We start from the raw sequence: 16,858 nt of genomic DNA on the forward strand, positions 1-16,858 counted from the left end.
ATAACTATCTAAATATACCTACAACTTTTTAATACAGTTCAGTCCATAAACTAGAGAGATAGAAAGAGAAAAGGAAGATCAGGGTTGTCTCCTAGTCTCTCTCTGCCTCCATAATGTTATAACCTAGGAATCACAGGACAGATGTCTCCCAAGCATGCAGTATCAGCAGTGCACTCATGCCTGCACACTCAACCATAACTCTGTCCAAGGCCTTCTTGAAAATGGAAGCTCACTTTGTTCACTGAACACCTTTTCATGACTGCACAACTGAGACCTAGATGTAAATTTATTGTATCTTAGCTTAAACAGCAACTCTTAGAGCCTTAAAATGTATGCAAACACTTCAGTGCATAACTCCTAGGAGACCTGCCTGTTTGGAAATCCACAGCTCAGAATCCAAGCTCTCCACATTACCCAACCTAGCAAAGAGTAAAATGCAGGCAAGAAGAGATCCTTATTTCTGATCAGCCCAAACTGTAAACGTGTTCTATCATGCCCAGTTCACATCTGGACCAAATGAAGTAGTTCCACTGGCCTGGAAACTAGGGCACAGACTGAAGGGCAGTCTGGGTTAGGGTCTGTAACCTGCCTCACGTAGGTTAATCTTTCTTGGGCTCAATCATCTCTCCAAGATCCCAGCACATCTCACCTGCAGCTAAGAAGTCTATGAAATGCATGCAAGAAGAGTTCATGCTAGCTCATCATATAAGATGATGGGAGAGCTATTACAGTACACTATGAGCCTGTCAAGAAGCAATATGGGATGTTCCAAGAGTTTCTAATGTTTTAACACGGGAGGTGAGATGACCCAATCCATACCATTTGGCAAAGGCATCATGGACCATTGTCTGGGATTACCACAGGTAATATATAGCCTGTGTAGTTGACCTGACAAGAACCAAGCTCCCACCTCTGGTCCACGCAAGCATTTATCACTTCTCAGCACCCTTAGTAATGGATCTCCTCCAAGGTAAGGAATCTATCACCAGAAAACACAAGAGTGGCCCAAATTAGCCAGTAACTTTAAAACATTGTCTCAGATCCATAAATGCCAAGCTAAAACAGGATGGCTGCTCTAGATTTCCAGAAACCAGTCAGTCCTATGTCATTGTGATAATGAATATTCAGCTAGAATATCAAATGCTACATTTCTGGTGCCTGGTCCAGCCCCAGATCACCCAACACTTTACTAGTTTAAAGCATTTGCCTATTAGGCAAAGCAAAGCCTTCATCCTAGGCACATCATACAAGAAACATCTGAATTTTGGCTACCAAGCTACCAATTTTTCTAAATACATAGACCTACACCTACACCAGGTGTAGGTCGCAAGGTTTTGGTAATGGGGAGGCTGCAGGGGTGGCCTCTATGAGAAGAGATCAGGGTCTGCCCTGTGCCAGATATAGACAGTTCTATAGTAGACCCACCACAGGACACAGCTGAGCCCATCAACCATGCTGCTGATGCCTCTGGGAAAACATATTTAGGAAAGGGCAAAATACCACATGGCAGAGAGGAATGAGGACAAATGGCTCTGTGAGCACTAAGGTGAGAGAATAAGGAGAGGAACAAGGTGCTCCAGAGGCCAGAGCAGATATTCCCTTGCTGACTATGGAAAAAACATGGTGGAACAGTTACTTCCCTGCAGCCCATGGAGAGAACCACGCCAGAGCAGATATCCACGCTGTAGTCTATGAAGGACCACACACTGGAATGTGTGACTTATTTCCTGAAGGAACTGTGGTCTGTAGAGAGCACATTCTGAAGCAGGTTTGTCCTGAAGGACTACAATCCATGGGGAAAACCTACACTGGAGCAGGGGAAAAGTGTGAGGAAAAAGGAGTGGCAGAGAGGAACTGCTATGGACTGATCACAAGCCCCACCTGGGGTGGAGGGGAGGTAGAGTTCCTGGGAATGAAGGAGGGAACTTGAGCCCAGGAAAAAGGAGAGGGGGAAAGATATTATTTCAATTTTGTCTTTGCTTGTCACCATCCAAATCTAATTTAACTGGCAATAAATTAAATTAATTTTCCTCAAGCCAAGTCTGTTTTGCCCATGATGGTAACTGGTAAGGGATTCCTCCATCCTTACTTCCAACCCATGAGTTTTATCATTTTATCTTCTCCCCATCCTGTTCAGGACAGGGGACTGAGAGAACAGCTGGGTGGGCAACCAAAGTCAACCCACCACAATGTAATGTTCCCCAGCTTCCATTTATGAAGACAATAGGTAATTTTGAGACTCCACTCTGGAAGATTCATTTGAGCCTGCACATCATCTGTGATGCAGCAAAGCACATAAAGAGTTCTTCACACAGTCATAGGCAAAATCTTCAGTGCTTTTTGTGTTTCATAGCAGATGAGGGGTTGTTTTGAGCATGTTGTTGCTGAGTAACTGGTGCCTAGGAGAGGAAGAATAAGACCTGAATGTCTGGGTGGAGATGACAAGAAACAAAATATGAAACAACCACGATTAAGGGATAAAATTTCAAAAATTCTCCACAGTTGGTGCCAGACCTTCAGAAAAAGTTCAGCTCCAAACCAAGTAGTGAGATCTGAAAGAGTCCTAAAATCCCAGGAGCTGCTACTGAGACCAGTGAGGCTACTCATAAGTGCAGAGATCTGCTTGTGCCAAACTTAGAGCAGCTGGACCCATTTTGAGCTCTGATGTGGCAAACTTTACAAGGCAAGTGGGGTGAGGAAAAAAAAAAAAAGTGAAAAGAGTATCCACAGCAACAACATGCAATTATAGACTTAAAATAAGTGTGAAGCTTCATGGCCTGAGTGCAGCACATTTTAGAAAAATAATGATTATATTCTCACTTCCTGTGGGCCTTAAGTAGGGCATTAACTCGCAGGAAGAGCAAGCAATGTTTTGGAGGTTTATGGCTAGGACATACATCTAAATTAACTGTGGCTCAGAGTGAATTTAGGTTAAGTTTATTTAAAATAAGATAGATGGGCAAATGGCAGCCAGGGTCTGGTTGAAAAGTGACATGATTTGTGGAGACAGTCTATTGTATTTCAGCAAAAGAGAATTCCATCTTCTATTAATAGTGGCCAGTGGGAATTCACGCTGAGACTTTTACTTCACTGACATATCCATTTCATTAAAAGTTTCTTCATCCAGATCTTTTCTTCAATTTTCATAGTAACTCTTAGTGTGTGTGAGCAAGCAAAAGCGTTCTCTGGAAATGATCCAGCTACTACTGTTTTTGAAGGAGGGATTCTCAAGTGCTTCAGATGAGAGCTACAATTTGTCATTATAATAAATACAGCTTTACACAACCTTGGGAGCAGCTCTTGGGAGGGAAAAGGGGGGCCCAGTGTTGCCATTGGAGGGCTCTGCCCAGGTGCTCGGGTCAGGCTGTGAAGACACACTTGGTGAACAAAGACCCAGCTTGGGGTGCATCCCCATTCATCTTTCCGGGTAATAACGTGGGGTGTGGCAAACCCTCTCCATTCTACCCAGCCCAGCCACTTGGCTCCCTCTCCAGTTAGTCTGAGGGCAAGCAGCTGACACTCTATCCAAGGCAGGTGGCCTCTCCTATGGAAATGAGCCAATTAAAGGAGACTATAGAGGGACACAATTGGCCAGCTTCTTAAGCTGGGGCTCAGCTATAGAACTGAAGATAGAGAGGCAACGAACAGAATTTTCAGCTGCGTAATTTTTGACCTGGTACATTAGAAGCATCGGTTAAAACAGAGGAGGGGATTTTGGCACGTGAATCTTTTTCCTTTCTTTGAGTTGCAAGGGCCAAGAAACAAATCAAGCAGTGTTAAGTAACAGAGCAGTGGTTTTTTTCCTGTACATATTTTTAACACTACTAATGAAGGGCTTTCCACATTATGGCCTGTGTCTATTTCAGCCCTGATTTTGGACTACTTACAGGATTAGAAAGATTAAGTGCTTATTAGAGCACTGAGGATTAATAACTGCTACTTCTGCAATGCACATTTTTCTTAATCTTGTCTTTAATTCCAGTGGAGATTGGTCCATATTACAAAGCCAGAGTTTGCAAAAGGTTACTAAACACGCAATGGAAGATGCTGAGTATTAGTTTTCTTGTATATACTGAATAGGCATCATCCATTAGGCTAAAGAAGGAATTAAAATGATGGTAGGAAAAAGCACGCTTTGTTTCTCAAGAAAACAAAAAGCTGTGTCTTCATTGTTTTGTTGGAAGCACTGTTAACCCAACTTTCTCCCTTTTTACATTTTCATATCTACAACTTCTAATTTGATCATTGGAATATGTACAACACACTGTTAATTTAAAGTATATTCAAATACTACTGAAATGATATATATGGTAAAGTAAGAACTAGGAACATGTGAAAATGGCAAATTAAGAGAAATTGGCCACTGTCTTTTCACTGATTGTTGACCAGGGAAATCATGGTGCTGTTCATTGGAGGGATAGCTTCCTCTTGTTCTCATGTTAAAGCTCAATTGTAACATTCTGATAGTCATATATTTGCAAATAAGTTTAGAACTATTTGGATGCTTGAGGGGAACACGTAACAAATCAGCTCGATATGGCAGTTTTAGTATGTAAAACATGGCCAAGATCTTTTCCAGAGAGGAAAGACTTAGAGGAAGGTTTTCATTTCCAGTCAACAAAGGATTCAATTTGCATACAGCTGTTACAAGGCTTTTCTCTAAATTCACGGATCACTGCTAGTTTCAGATGTCAGGACACAAAGATGGGTCAAAGGCACTGTGAGATGACTTGCAGCTAGTTACAGGAGTTTGAGGTCAGGGCTGCTAACACCAGAGCACTTGTTTTCCACCAAGTGACGCCAGATGTACCAGGATCTCATTCAATTATGCATTTCCTACTGCAACTAAAGGAGCGGGTTGGGTTCTACATAAGGCAGCTGACTACAACATTTTTTGTTTTATTCTAGGATACAGTAGCGTCCCATCTCTTGGGGGAGGATGGGATCCACTTCCTCAAAAGCATAGAGCAAGGATCATCCATTACGATCAAGCAGGATCTGCAAGGACAGGAGGGAGAGCATGGTCCTTCTCCATGTTGTCTGCAGAGGCTTTAAAGCAGTATTCTTTCCATGCACAGAATGACAGTTGCACAACAGTCCCCTCCGAGGCAGTCACAGCCTAAAAATTGGTTCCTCATTTCTCTGAGAAGGCAGTTAACCTTTCTGGTTTGTTCCTCATCTTCTGGAGCCTAAACGGTTTAGAGAAGGTGTAGGCACAGCTGTAGTAAGTCTGTTGTTCTCCTCCCAACCTTGTAAAGAATTATTAGACATGTTTTCTGGTCTTAAATTCAATGCATAGGTATCTCATGCAAGCGAAACCAGGGTCTGCAGAAGGCCCGGGCCACTTTGGAGCGGGCAACTCCCACAAATGACAGCCTGGTTTTCAGGAGATCTTCCCAAGATTTTAAGATTGTGAAAGAGCTGCAAAGAATCAAATTACTCTGTCCCTGTGTAATGAAATGATCAGGGACAAAGTCAAATATCCCTAAAGAGTTTTCCTTCTGCAGACCTCCTACTGTGTCTTGTAGGCCAATCTTCCCTCTGTTAAGTCAGTTCTTAGTAGATAATTCCCAGAGAATTCTGTTCAAAACAGTTTAGCATTAAGAGGGCTCTCTGCTGAAAGCTATCTGTAAACCCTCTTGAATATAAGAAAAACCATTCTCCAGAAGTCTTTAGAAAAGACCTGGGAGGAGACATGGGGAATGGACACAAATACTGCAGCAGTGATCACTGATAAATATGCCAGTAGACTGTGGATGTAGCAGGCCACCTTTTAGAAATGGAGTGGGACTGTCTTACAGAACTCCCATTTTAGCCCACGTGTGCTACATATTTCAGGAGATTAGACATTTGATGTCTCCTCATGCTCTCAGACACCAAACTCTACATGACCACAGACTGCAGCATCTTCATTCTTCCTCCCAGAAGAAACTCTTGTCAGGGTCAAATACATTACTCTGCACAACAAAAAACACAGACACACATCTTCCAGAGTCAAGCCCTTATTCTAATTCAGTACTACATAAAATTATCATGAGCCAGCTGATGAAGAAAGACTTTAGTGGTATACATCTAATGTCTGTAGCTTGCTAGGAATGCAATACAAACCCACCACACCTGAAACCTGCCTGATATGGAGAGTATGTATTTTAACAAACTGTACTTTACTAATTGTACTTCAAGAAGGGATTGGAAAGAACAAGAGATTGTAGCTGGTTTTATTACTGTATTATTCCCCTGGATTTTTGTCATAATAGTATAACTGAATTTTTAAGGCTTTTAAAAAAATTATTTATTTCTAGATAATATCCTTTTCTTTATTTCAAACTTTTTGTATAATAGCCTGGTCTCTTTTCACACTTCTTTCATCAGCACTTACATTCACACAGCTTTTCAGTCATGCAACTCAAGCATCTTCTATTAAGTATAATTCTTGCCTCAGAGAAGATCAGGGGAGCTTTTTTCCAGGGACCAGCGTCCCTCCCTTACCTTCAGCATCCCCTAGGCACAAAGCGTTGGTACCTCTCTTCCCCACCAGGGGGAGCTGCATGAACGCCTTTGAAAGACTTTTGTGCCCAATTTAAATCAAAATAAATAAATATTCCACATTCGAAATCTTATTATTTAGAAAAGGGGATGCAGTTGTGACAGGCATAAAGGGGAATTATTGAAAGACTGTTATACAGTGCAATGCCTCAAATCTTTGCTCCGCTTTGTTCTAGTCTCATCCAATCTTGTACAGTCTGGTACAACAGTACAAAATAAGCTTTGTTGCTTTAATCAAACAAAGCGGTCTTGAATTAAGAGTGTTTATGCCAGCTATTGAGATCCACAGTATGACTCTGATGGACTGAGGTTTGGGAAGAAAAGGCAAACTAGATTTTTATAGCTAACTAAAAACATTCAGTGACGCATGATACAGCCTAGGAGAGACCATAATATTTCTTACAAAATTAGTGTTCATTAGCACTAATACTAATGTTTAAACTAATTTTTTTTAGCTTATCTAATGTTAATACTAAATTTTAAACTAATGTTTAAAACTAGAACTTCTGCTTTAACACTGATTCATCTTTAAGTTGCCTCCTCTTTTTAGTAGTGATTTCCATCCCAGTTCTGCTCTGCTTTCCAACACCACCATTTGTTTACAACAGAGGGTCTCTGCTTTCCCCCCCAATTATGTCCAATGCCTTTCCATCATACATTTTTATTTATCCTGACACATATGTTGCATGCATGGTGATGCACAAATGTGCATCTGCATTTCTCATTAAATGAGAGGGTTCAAAGCTATTCTTCAGTTCACACTTGTCCTCTTCAGACTGGAGCTGAGCTGTAAGATTCTCTGGGAGGAAAAAGCCAAAGTAAGCTCTTTAGTTTAACCCCCAGCTTCTGATCCGTGAGCTCTAGACAGATTGGGCATGGGAAAGCTCAAGTACGATCCTGCTTAGTTCTGAGACTGGGTTTTCTTAAGTACAGTATGTATTCACAAAGCTAGAGCTGAGCTGCAGTCAGACACAGAAAGGCATAGCAGGCCTGATGCAAAATTTTGCTGTAGATGTCTGCTACACATTATCTTATGGGATAGACACAGCCAGACCGCCACACTGACTAAACCTGGAAATATCAGCCTCTAACTATCAAAGTAAAAATAACTTTGTCTATGGATTTTATCATGGAATTTCCAGAGGCCTGACTTGTTTTCACAGCATTGGGTCCTGTCAGTCTTACTCACAGATAACTTGTCACCCGATTACCAAAACTCAGAGGAGGACTCAATCCTCACACAGTGTCAGCATGTGACACTTCTAGTCATATGCAGTCTGTGAGCTGGCACAGGCAGGATGCAGGAACAGCCACAAAATCATGGATGAAATGCAAAGAGTTAATTTATTTCTCTTATCTCGTGACTCAAGGGATCTCCGCAGCAACACCTGGGCAGAAGCATGCAAGTGGCGATGCAGGCACTGCGAAGCTCCGTCCTAGATAGTAAGGGAAAGAAGGAAAAAGAAAAGATCTTGGGCCTGTTGCTTTTGCCTGTATATATCCAGGATTTTTGCAGGCATAGTTTTCCACTGTGCTTTGATCTTTCCCACAGCAGGGCAGGAATCTCAAGGATAGGGTGCCTCTCAGTTTCTCACAGGCCTATGTTATCTAAGAGTAGGCATTCTACCTGTCAAGCACACAGAGCTAAGCAACAATTAGTGGGATATATATGGTTTTTGGCACCCCAGCTGCAAGTCACTTGAGCATGTTTACAATCTTACTCGCCAATCTTCCATTGTATACCCACACACAGTTTACTCAATAATAAGAAATCTACATTAATATGCTTACATGAAGTGTTCTGCTACCAAGCTAGTCAGTGAAAAATTAGTCAATGCCATCAATGGTACCTAGAGAGAGTTTGGTTCACCCTATAATCATCACTTATATTTGGTATCACACACAGATACCTAAACTCATGCGTCTCTGTTTCATGAACCTTAGACTGTGAGCAGAATTCCCCTCTCCTTCCTCAGTGCTTTCAAAAGGAGAACTTTGGGGAACATTGTTTCAGAGAATTACACTGTCAGAGAGATGCAAAAGCCAACCCAGCCTCTGGAGTTTCACCTCTGTTTTGCCACTTCATTCCAGTCTACTTTCAAATGGAGTAGAGACCTTATTTTAATTTGTTCTCTAATGGCCAAAATATCCTCAGTGTTTGAATACAGCAGATAAACAGATGGAGCATGGGCCTGAATTGCATTCTTTGCCAGAACTGGGCAAACATTCGTGATGTAGGATGAGGTTATCCTGCTCAGGAGGTGAGTGTTTTCCCCACGCGAACAACCATCTGTTGAAGACAATAAATAGGTGAAGTACATAGGACCTCCATTGTCCTAGAAAGTCAGATCATACTCCCCTGTATATGGGATCTTCTTTTTCAGAAATGCATTTCAGACTAACCTGTTTTCAGTGACAGTCTGGCAAGACAGAAAAGTGAGAACATCTCATTCTATTGAAGAAGAAGTAGTTTCTACTTCATGAAAGAGGAATAAAAAATTTCCTGACACTGGCCAGCAATGCCTGAGAGCTCACAGACCTTCACCACCTTGCTGCCCCCCTGTTTTTGAGGGGAGCCAGATCAGAGGATTATCTCCCTTCTTAATGCAGGGACAGTGTTTTCATCACAGAAATTTTACCTCCTGGCCCATTGGAGAACAGGAGAACAGTAGGTCAGAGCTGAAGCGGGCACCCAGCAAAGCTTGAATGTGCAGGCTGTTTTCCTACCTGGAAAGGTAGCTTGCAGGCATACAGACCTCCTTCCACCACTGTATAGCAGTGAGGGATTCATCCTGGGCAGAGGTCAGGCCATAGCTTTTCTGTTGCTGCTTTCTCCTGGGTATCTCTTCAGCAAAGGGCAGTTCTGCAGTGCCTTGGACAGCGCATGCATTGAAGGCTACATGGAGGCTGTCATTCTGGGGCAGTGAGAGTCTCTGTACCGTGAAGGAACGTGTCTCAGAGACCTCTCAGAATACATTTGGCATATTCTAGGTCTTAATCAACTCCAGAATGGAAAAAGCAGAACAAGTGAAATGTCTCTCAATGCCTATGAATACCTAAATTCAAGTCCATTTATAGGAGGAGGGGAAAAGTAAAGAGCACCTTTTTTCTCTGGAGCCAAGATATGCGTGTTTTTAAAGTCATCCTACAAGAAAGAAAAGAAAAGGCTCTAGCTTACTGTGACCTAAATAAAGCAAAGGAATTAGGTACTTGTGATCAAAGGGTTGAATGATGCATATACACATCTCCCTAAATAATAGAGTGGGTGGGGGAAATGACATGTCATTATTCCTCTGAAATAAAGTGAATTACCTGTTCCGAAAAGAGGAGTTAATCTGTTTTTATAGAGTGAAGAATAATGCCACATTATTTTTTCTAAAATTAGCAGCTGACAAGCTGAGACTTCAGTGCTCATAGCATCTGGCTCTCTGGCACCACACTGTACTTACCACAATGATTCTTTCTTTTACCATTTTTATAAGATTTGGTGGGGAATAGCCATTACCAGAAAGGCCTACATCCACTGAGCTCCAGAACAGCAGTAGGTGTAAGGTACCTCAGAGTTTCTTCCTTGCTTGCTAGGGCAGCACCTATCAGGTGCAGAAAACCTGATATTGACATTTCAAAAAAGCTGTAGATCGTTGAATGGACTCAAAGTCCTCATTTGGTTGCTTAATCGTACAGGAAATATCTTTCCAACTGGCTATACCCTTCATTAGTTGTCTTCCAAACTAGAAGCAAGTGTGTGACAATCTCATACCAAAATTCTGCATTTTGACATTTCCAGTGTCCAAGGCAGACAGTGAAAGAGTGAATCCTGAAAGCTGAAGTCAGACTCATCTAGTAAGTAAGGGGTTTCTTCTTTTCTCAAACTCTAAGGCTTCAGATACTGAATAACAGACCACATAACGATAGTAACGGCCGAGCAATTTCTCTGGAAAAAGATAATGGCTATATTTTATCACATGAATTCACAGGAACAGTATAGAGACTTCTCCTTGAAACTGCTGTCTTGAGGAATTCCCCTCTGTTTGCTGTTAATGTTTAGAGTGACAGTATGAAGGGCTCAGCATTCATAAAAAGGTTTGGGAGACTGAAAACCTGAGAAGTCATTTCCATCAGACCTGGGAGACCAAAATCACAGAGCTTATTTGCCCCCTAAAGAGTTTCCAATTAAATACCATTTCAGTGGAATAACCAAACTTTCTTGACTCTCCATTACTGATGCAGGGCCATACTCATGTCCAAGTTATGTGCAGAGAATTCCCTAGCAGCAGATTGGAAATGAAATATAAGTTAAACTTTCTTTCCTCCCTGTATCTGAGGGAAGTGATCGGGTGATATTAAAACTTCACGTCTGCTGATGTTTTTTCCTTGACTATAATGACACAGAGCATATGAAAGTTAATTAATCCAGTCAACAAAACCACTTATCACCATTTGACCCTTCCTATCACAGGTTTGGCCTAAGCAGTTTAAAAGCCATGACTTTTTATATTGCACTTATCTTCTTTCATACAAGTGAGGAACAAGAGCTTTCTCTGTGTGGGAGAACCAAGACAAGGCACATTGCCCTCTGTGTTTGCTGTCCTGACTGCCAGGCCTCACAGCAGCACACTTGGGTTTTTTTTCCTTGAAGGATAGGAGATTGTCTTCTTGTCTACTGCAAAAAAAGATTTTGTACTAGATGAGGAGCTCCTTGGAAAACAAGCAAGAAGAGCTTATTGGAAGAAGTTGCTTCCTCAAGAGAAGTTGGCATGGCAGCTAACAAGTGCTAGAGCTGCAGGCCTGAGAGAGGTAAACACATCGAAGCCATGTCTTCAGCTCCCCATATCCATAGGCTCTTGCACTGGATAAAGGCCCTGTGTCGGGGAGGAAGGACATCCTCTCCATTTGATCTAATAATGACTCCATGATAGCCCCCCAGGGCTGAGCACCCAATGGTCTCAAACCGGGAAGGCAAGGCCTCAGGGACAAACACCATCTGCTTGAGGCTTCAGCAGCCCTCAGAGAGATAAGCTGGATTGAACTGAGCAGAGATGAGCTGGATTGAACTAGGGAGGCTTCTGAGGCAGCCTCTCCCTCTGAGAAGGCAGAGCTGTCAGGACATGCTGCTCAAGAAGCAGCATCCAAGCAACAGGAGTGTTTATGCTTCTAGGCACTGTATCAGACAACAGATTACTAGGGTAAACTTGTGGTCTGGGAAAGTAGAATCTGACAATCTAGCTCAGCAGCTTTCATTTCTAGTTTCTTAAAGGCAGACCTGGTAACCCAGTTGCAGAAAAAGAAGCTGGCTATGTTTATCACTGTATCTTCCCTGACAGTAACTCACACTTAGATTTACTTGCAGACCTTTTGCAACCTACTTGAATCTTCTTCTTCTTCTGTATGGAGTCTGATGAAGTCCTACACTATCTACTGCAGAAAAGCACCCAATTGTTGAACTTTTCTTGATCCTTCATTGTTAATAGCAAAAATTACAGTCAAGACTGTCTTCAGTTTTTCTTCTTCCACCTGCTTTGTAATACTGTGTAAATTACATCAGGCTAATGTACAGTTTTACACTCAGTTTAAATGTTTCAACTGACCTGTAATCAGTGCTCTGCAGTACAACACTGGCAAGTGTGTAGTCTAAGGAACCGATAGATCAGCACTCCCCTACTAACTACTCTACATATTTACTTATCAACAGGAAAGCCAAATGGCTAAGGAACAGCTCCATGAGTACAGATAATACAGCAGAGAGAAAGCAGGACTGTCCACATCAAAGTATGTAAGCCTCCTGTTTCAGCACATGGAGCTAAACTGTAATTTCTTCCAAGATTCACCTAGTGGAGGGGGACACAATTACACTGACCAAATATCAGGGCAACTTTCCATGACTGCCTCTTTACAAAGCATGGTATGAATAACTTCCTTGAGAAAGCAAGAAAAATGGAATAAATCACTATTTTAATTATACTCATAATGATTTATTTGAAAATACATTCTCACTGCTATCTAAGCACAACCCATTGTAAGGCAGAATTAGTTTTGTTCCACCCGAGTTTAAAGTCATTATTATAATTATTCTCACCAGAACAGCCATTAATCACACAAACAATACCTGGTTTAGGAAAATACGTGCTAAGTAGCTATGTTATGATTTACTGTTATTTTTCTCACATTCTTTAACTCTTACTCAAATACTTATTTTCTGTGAAAATGTTTTTTGAAAAAAATGTCTTACCTTCAGATTGATGTGTGGCAAGAGGTGTCTGTGTCTCCTTGGAGTATGATACCACCTCCCGAGGTAAGAAATCAACCTGGGTAATCTTTGACACCCCTAGTTTGTGCAGTCTGCGTCTAAGATGAAATACATGACATCAAAAGATTAGTCATGTTAAATGTAAATCAGTAGCAGGAACAAGAGTGTTTGCTTTTATGAACAGAATTTTAAAAATACTTCAGTGTTTGCTAAGATGAAACACAATACACTATGCATGAGAAGTACCTAATTGCAGTGAAGAGAATTAACCTGGGAACCATTTGCTATAATAAAGTAGTTACTGAAACTCCAGATCATGCTGCTGAGAGGGACTATAAATGGGAGAGAGAAATGACCTGCCTGTGCCCCTCACAACACGCAACAAAATTCTCTCTTGTGCCATCATTACTATAGTGTCCTTCCTGCTCAAAAGAGTTAATCCTCAGCCTGAGATACCCAAGAGTAGAAAGGGCACAGTGGCTGTAAACCAAGCTGGATTAGGACTGTCAGATATTGAACTGAGAACAATAATAGAGGTTTTAATTGGCAAGGTGGGTAATTTCCATAAAGAAGGAGATTCTCCATTCCACAGGATTCATTAGTAGTGGAATTGATGTAGGTTTATGCAAGGGTTGGAGGGGAGCTCCAAGACAGAGCTGGAATAGGGCAAGTATAGCTGCCTTTTTCTACTACTTCCCTTACTTTAAATAAACCATATGAAATTAATCAGAAAAGCCAATTAACTGTAAGTGGCTAAGAGAAAAAGAAGAGACACAGCTGAATGTGGTCATGAACACTTTTAGTCATACACAATTCACTCAGCAGTGGTGGTGGGGAATCAGTTTATTTCCTGAATATTATTTGACTATCTGTAGGGAGGGAAGAATAAGCAAACAGTTACTTGCATGTGTTTTACTGGAAAAAATGCCAGCTTTCAGCAGAGAAAATAATATGCACATAATAAACAAATCAACTAAATAGGCCTAGATCAACAAGTGCAAGCACACTTATACATTTATTGGAAATAAATTCATGAACATGATGTTTCGGAACTGCCATGTCATAAGAGAGAGCAATTTGGAAAAGCAGAAAATTCATACACATTATCCATATAATCTCCATTTTCCAGATTGCCAGAAGAACAGAGGTTAAAGGGGGTTTGATCTAATTCATTTACAATAGTTTCGATATTCAATTAAGATTGATGTCTGATAGGAAATGGGAGTCTCAAAAGGAAATTGTCATCATTGGATGACACCTACTGAACTCTTCAGCTAGTTAATGCTATATCAGCTACATATTTTTCTGATCTATCTAACTGTATGGGTTATTATTAAGGTGAATGCAATTAGATTCAGCAGATAATCAGTATGAATCAGCAATATCACGTAACAAACCACTAGAGCAGAAATAGTTGTTACAGCTGAGAGTCTTTCTTCTTTTCAAAGAGAAAAAATCAACAAGTCTCCCTCCTTACAACCATCTGTGACAGCCAATACGAACAAAAACTACAATTGTCTGAAAATCCTATAGAAAAACTTCTACACAATTACTGGGGGCAGAAAATGTTCTACAGCTTGTGATATACTTCAGCTAATGAAAGTTTTATCAGCGTTACATTTTTGTACCTCCTTTAATTGAGAGGTGGTGTAAATTCAAGCTTTAATAAATGTATCACCCCAGCAAAATTTCATGTGCTTTTCCCTTCTTCAGCACCAGAGGTACAATCTCTGTTGCCTACTTGGTCAGTTAGACTTTCCTATATAATCAGTCCCCTGCTGCCCCACGCTACTGGTTCCATTTACTGAGATTCTTAAGCCTCCTGCATTAAAAGAGCTTCTTGACAGTGGTCTTGGGTTAAGTATAATCTCTAATTATGTGTCTAAACTGGGCCTAATTAGAACCTCATCTAATTCTAACAACAGTTTTACATGACGTCACTCCATATTCCTCAACTGCCCAAGGATGGGGAACATCAATCCTAATGGAGAGCTGGATTTAATCACCAGTTGGGTTAACCTCTTTGTAGACTGCTAACCAAGAAGTAGGCTACATCCCAGAGCACAGTGCTGAGAGAATGCGTGGAATTTTTCACTTGAATCATTTCTAATTCCAGAATTGCTGGTGCTTTTACAAATGTCTAGTGTCACTCATGTCCTGATAGTTACTGCTGAAGACAGGGAGGTTTTTCTTTATCTGAAGGAATGTGGTCTCTTAATTCTTTTTTGTCCCTGTTAAGCAACCTGTAATGCTTCTTGTGTAATTAAAATTGGCTTGGTCCCAAGCACTTAGGGACAACTGGAGCATTCTTTCAGTATCTGGACTCTACCAAATACGGACTGTAATATTCTAGTCTCTAGTTCTTTTTAGGGCACTGCTAAAGTGTTTATCACTTTCTCATCCCCATTTTTCAACAGATAATTCTTATCATTTACATTTTGCTGAATATTCATCTTAGAGAGCACATAAGCTTTAAAATATTCCTTTCAAAACTGCCTATAGGATGTCAGTAGGACAGTAACCAAAGTCCATCCATTAAAATTGATTCCTCTGTCTGTAGGCGCGAGAAGAAAGATATACCTGCTAGAAGAGTTTTGCTACACACATCATTTAATTGCTGACTGGTCCTCTCTCTAACTCAGCCTTGGGTTTGAAGACAGTTTTCTTTCAAAAGAGGCAAGACTTCCATCACAGAGTATATCTGTGTTTGGTGCGCATTCCTGTCTTTGCACTGACCACTCATAAAACATTGAAGGCTTGTGGCTATATGCACAGTTATCTTTTCGCAAGTCCAATAAAGGAATTTGCCTTGCATAGCTGTTTGAGGAACCTTGCTCCTGGGAATGCTAATCTTTTAATACAAACTTCTAGAAAATGCCTGCAGAGATTTCCGAAAGGTTTCTGTATATTAAAACAGCTCAAAAAACTCTACCCTTCTGGTACAGTCCATGTAATGTTGTAGAACCTGGATCTACTTGAAGCCTTACTCAGGTGGAAATTATAAATAATCCTAGCAGTTCTGGACATAGAGAGTAGAGAGACCCTGTTTAGAAAGCTCTCTGGATACTTTCCACTCCTTCTGATCTTTCCTGGTGAATAGCCCTAACATCCCTAACTGCAGCTGGGAGCACTGTCAATCAGTAGTTAAAAGGAAATTGTTGTTTTTCTTATAGAATGGTGAATTAATTTCACATGAACTAGTAAAAGCATGACACTTGCCTGGAGACTCAGACAGGCAAGACTATAAATTTATATGTAGAGCAACGTAGAGATTTGATTTTGCCTATGGCTCAAGAACTCAAGGAACTGCTACCTATCCTTTATAGAGGAACAGTTTATCCTACATATCTCTGCAGGTAGGCATTTCTAAATTATTTAAATTAACTACTCTTTTCAGATGCTTGGGGCAGAGAATCATAGAATCATGGAATGGTTTAGGTTGGAAGAGATCTTAAAGATCATCTAGTTCCAACCCACCTGTCCAGCCTGGCCTTAATATTCCATCCTAAACTAGAAAATATTGGTTTTAGCTCTAGTACAAAATGCTTGATTGGTCTGAACTCAACTAAGATGACAATTACTCTTGTACTATGATAATACTTAAGTGCATAATTATAAGCACACATACAGCTCCTAAGGAAAGAAAAAAGGGGAAGTTGTTATTGCATGTGGAAACAGCCTAACTATGGCAGACAGGAAGGAGGGGAAAAAGTACTTGCAAATGATTCAGAGACAAAACTCTGAATCAACAGGTACAAACAAGGCTAATGTAACTGTACATGCACATTTAAGTGCCACAATAATAACATTTCATCTGTAATGAAATAGTTATTTGTATTGTGTTTCGGGCAACAGAAACAGCAGCTTATCTTTTCATGAGCTTCTTTAAATAGGTTTTTTTTTTCCACAAAGACGGCTTTGCTGAAGCTTCTTATTGATGAAACTAAAAAAAGGAAACTTAAATTATGGCCTTTTTGAGTCGACAAAGCAAATGAAAATCACATAAAACCAGCTCAGCTGGGAAGCATTTTCAACATAATTCTTGCAAAGAAATTATAAATTAAT

At 40.7% G+C, this 16,858-nt stretch overlaps 1 protein-coding gene across 1 annotated transcript in view; it reads right to left on the reverse strand.

Annotated features, from left to right (window-relative positions):
- The window catches only part of DYNC1I1 (dynein cytoplasmic 1 intermediate chain 1), a 179,026-nt gene that overhangs the window by 138,474 nt on the left and 23,694 nt on the right, over positions 1-16,858 (reverse strand). Inside the window, exon 5 of the mRNA XM_026843204.1 lies at positions 12,776-12,891. Coding sequence (XP_026699005.1) covers positions 12,776-12,891 — 116 coding nt within the window. The remainder of the gene's footprint in view (positions 1-12,775; positions 12,892-16,858) is intronic.

This window comes from Athene cunicularia, assembly GCF_003259725.1.
Source record: "Athene cunicularia isolate RWA chromosome 2 unlocalized genomic scaffold, athCun1 chr2_part1, whole genome shotgun sequence".
Classification (NCBI taxonomy): domain Eukaryota; kingdom Metazoa; phylum Chordata; class Aves; order Strigiformes; family Strigidae; genus Athene; species Athene cunicularia.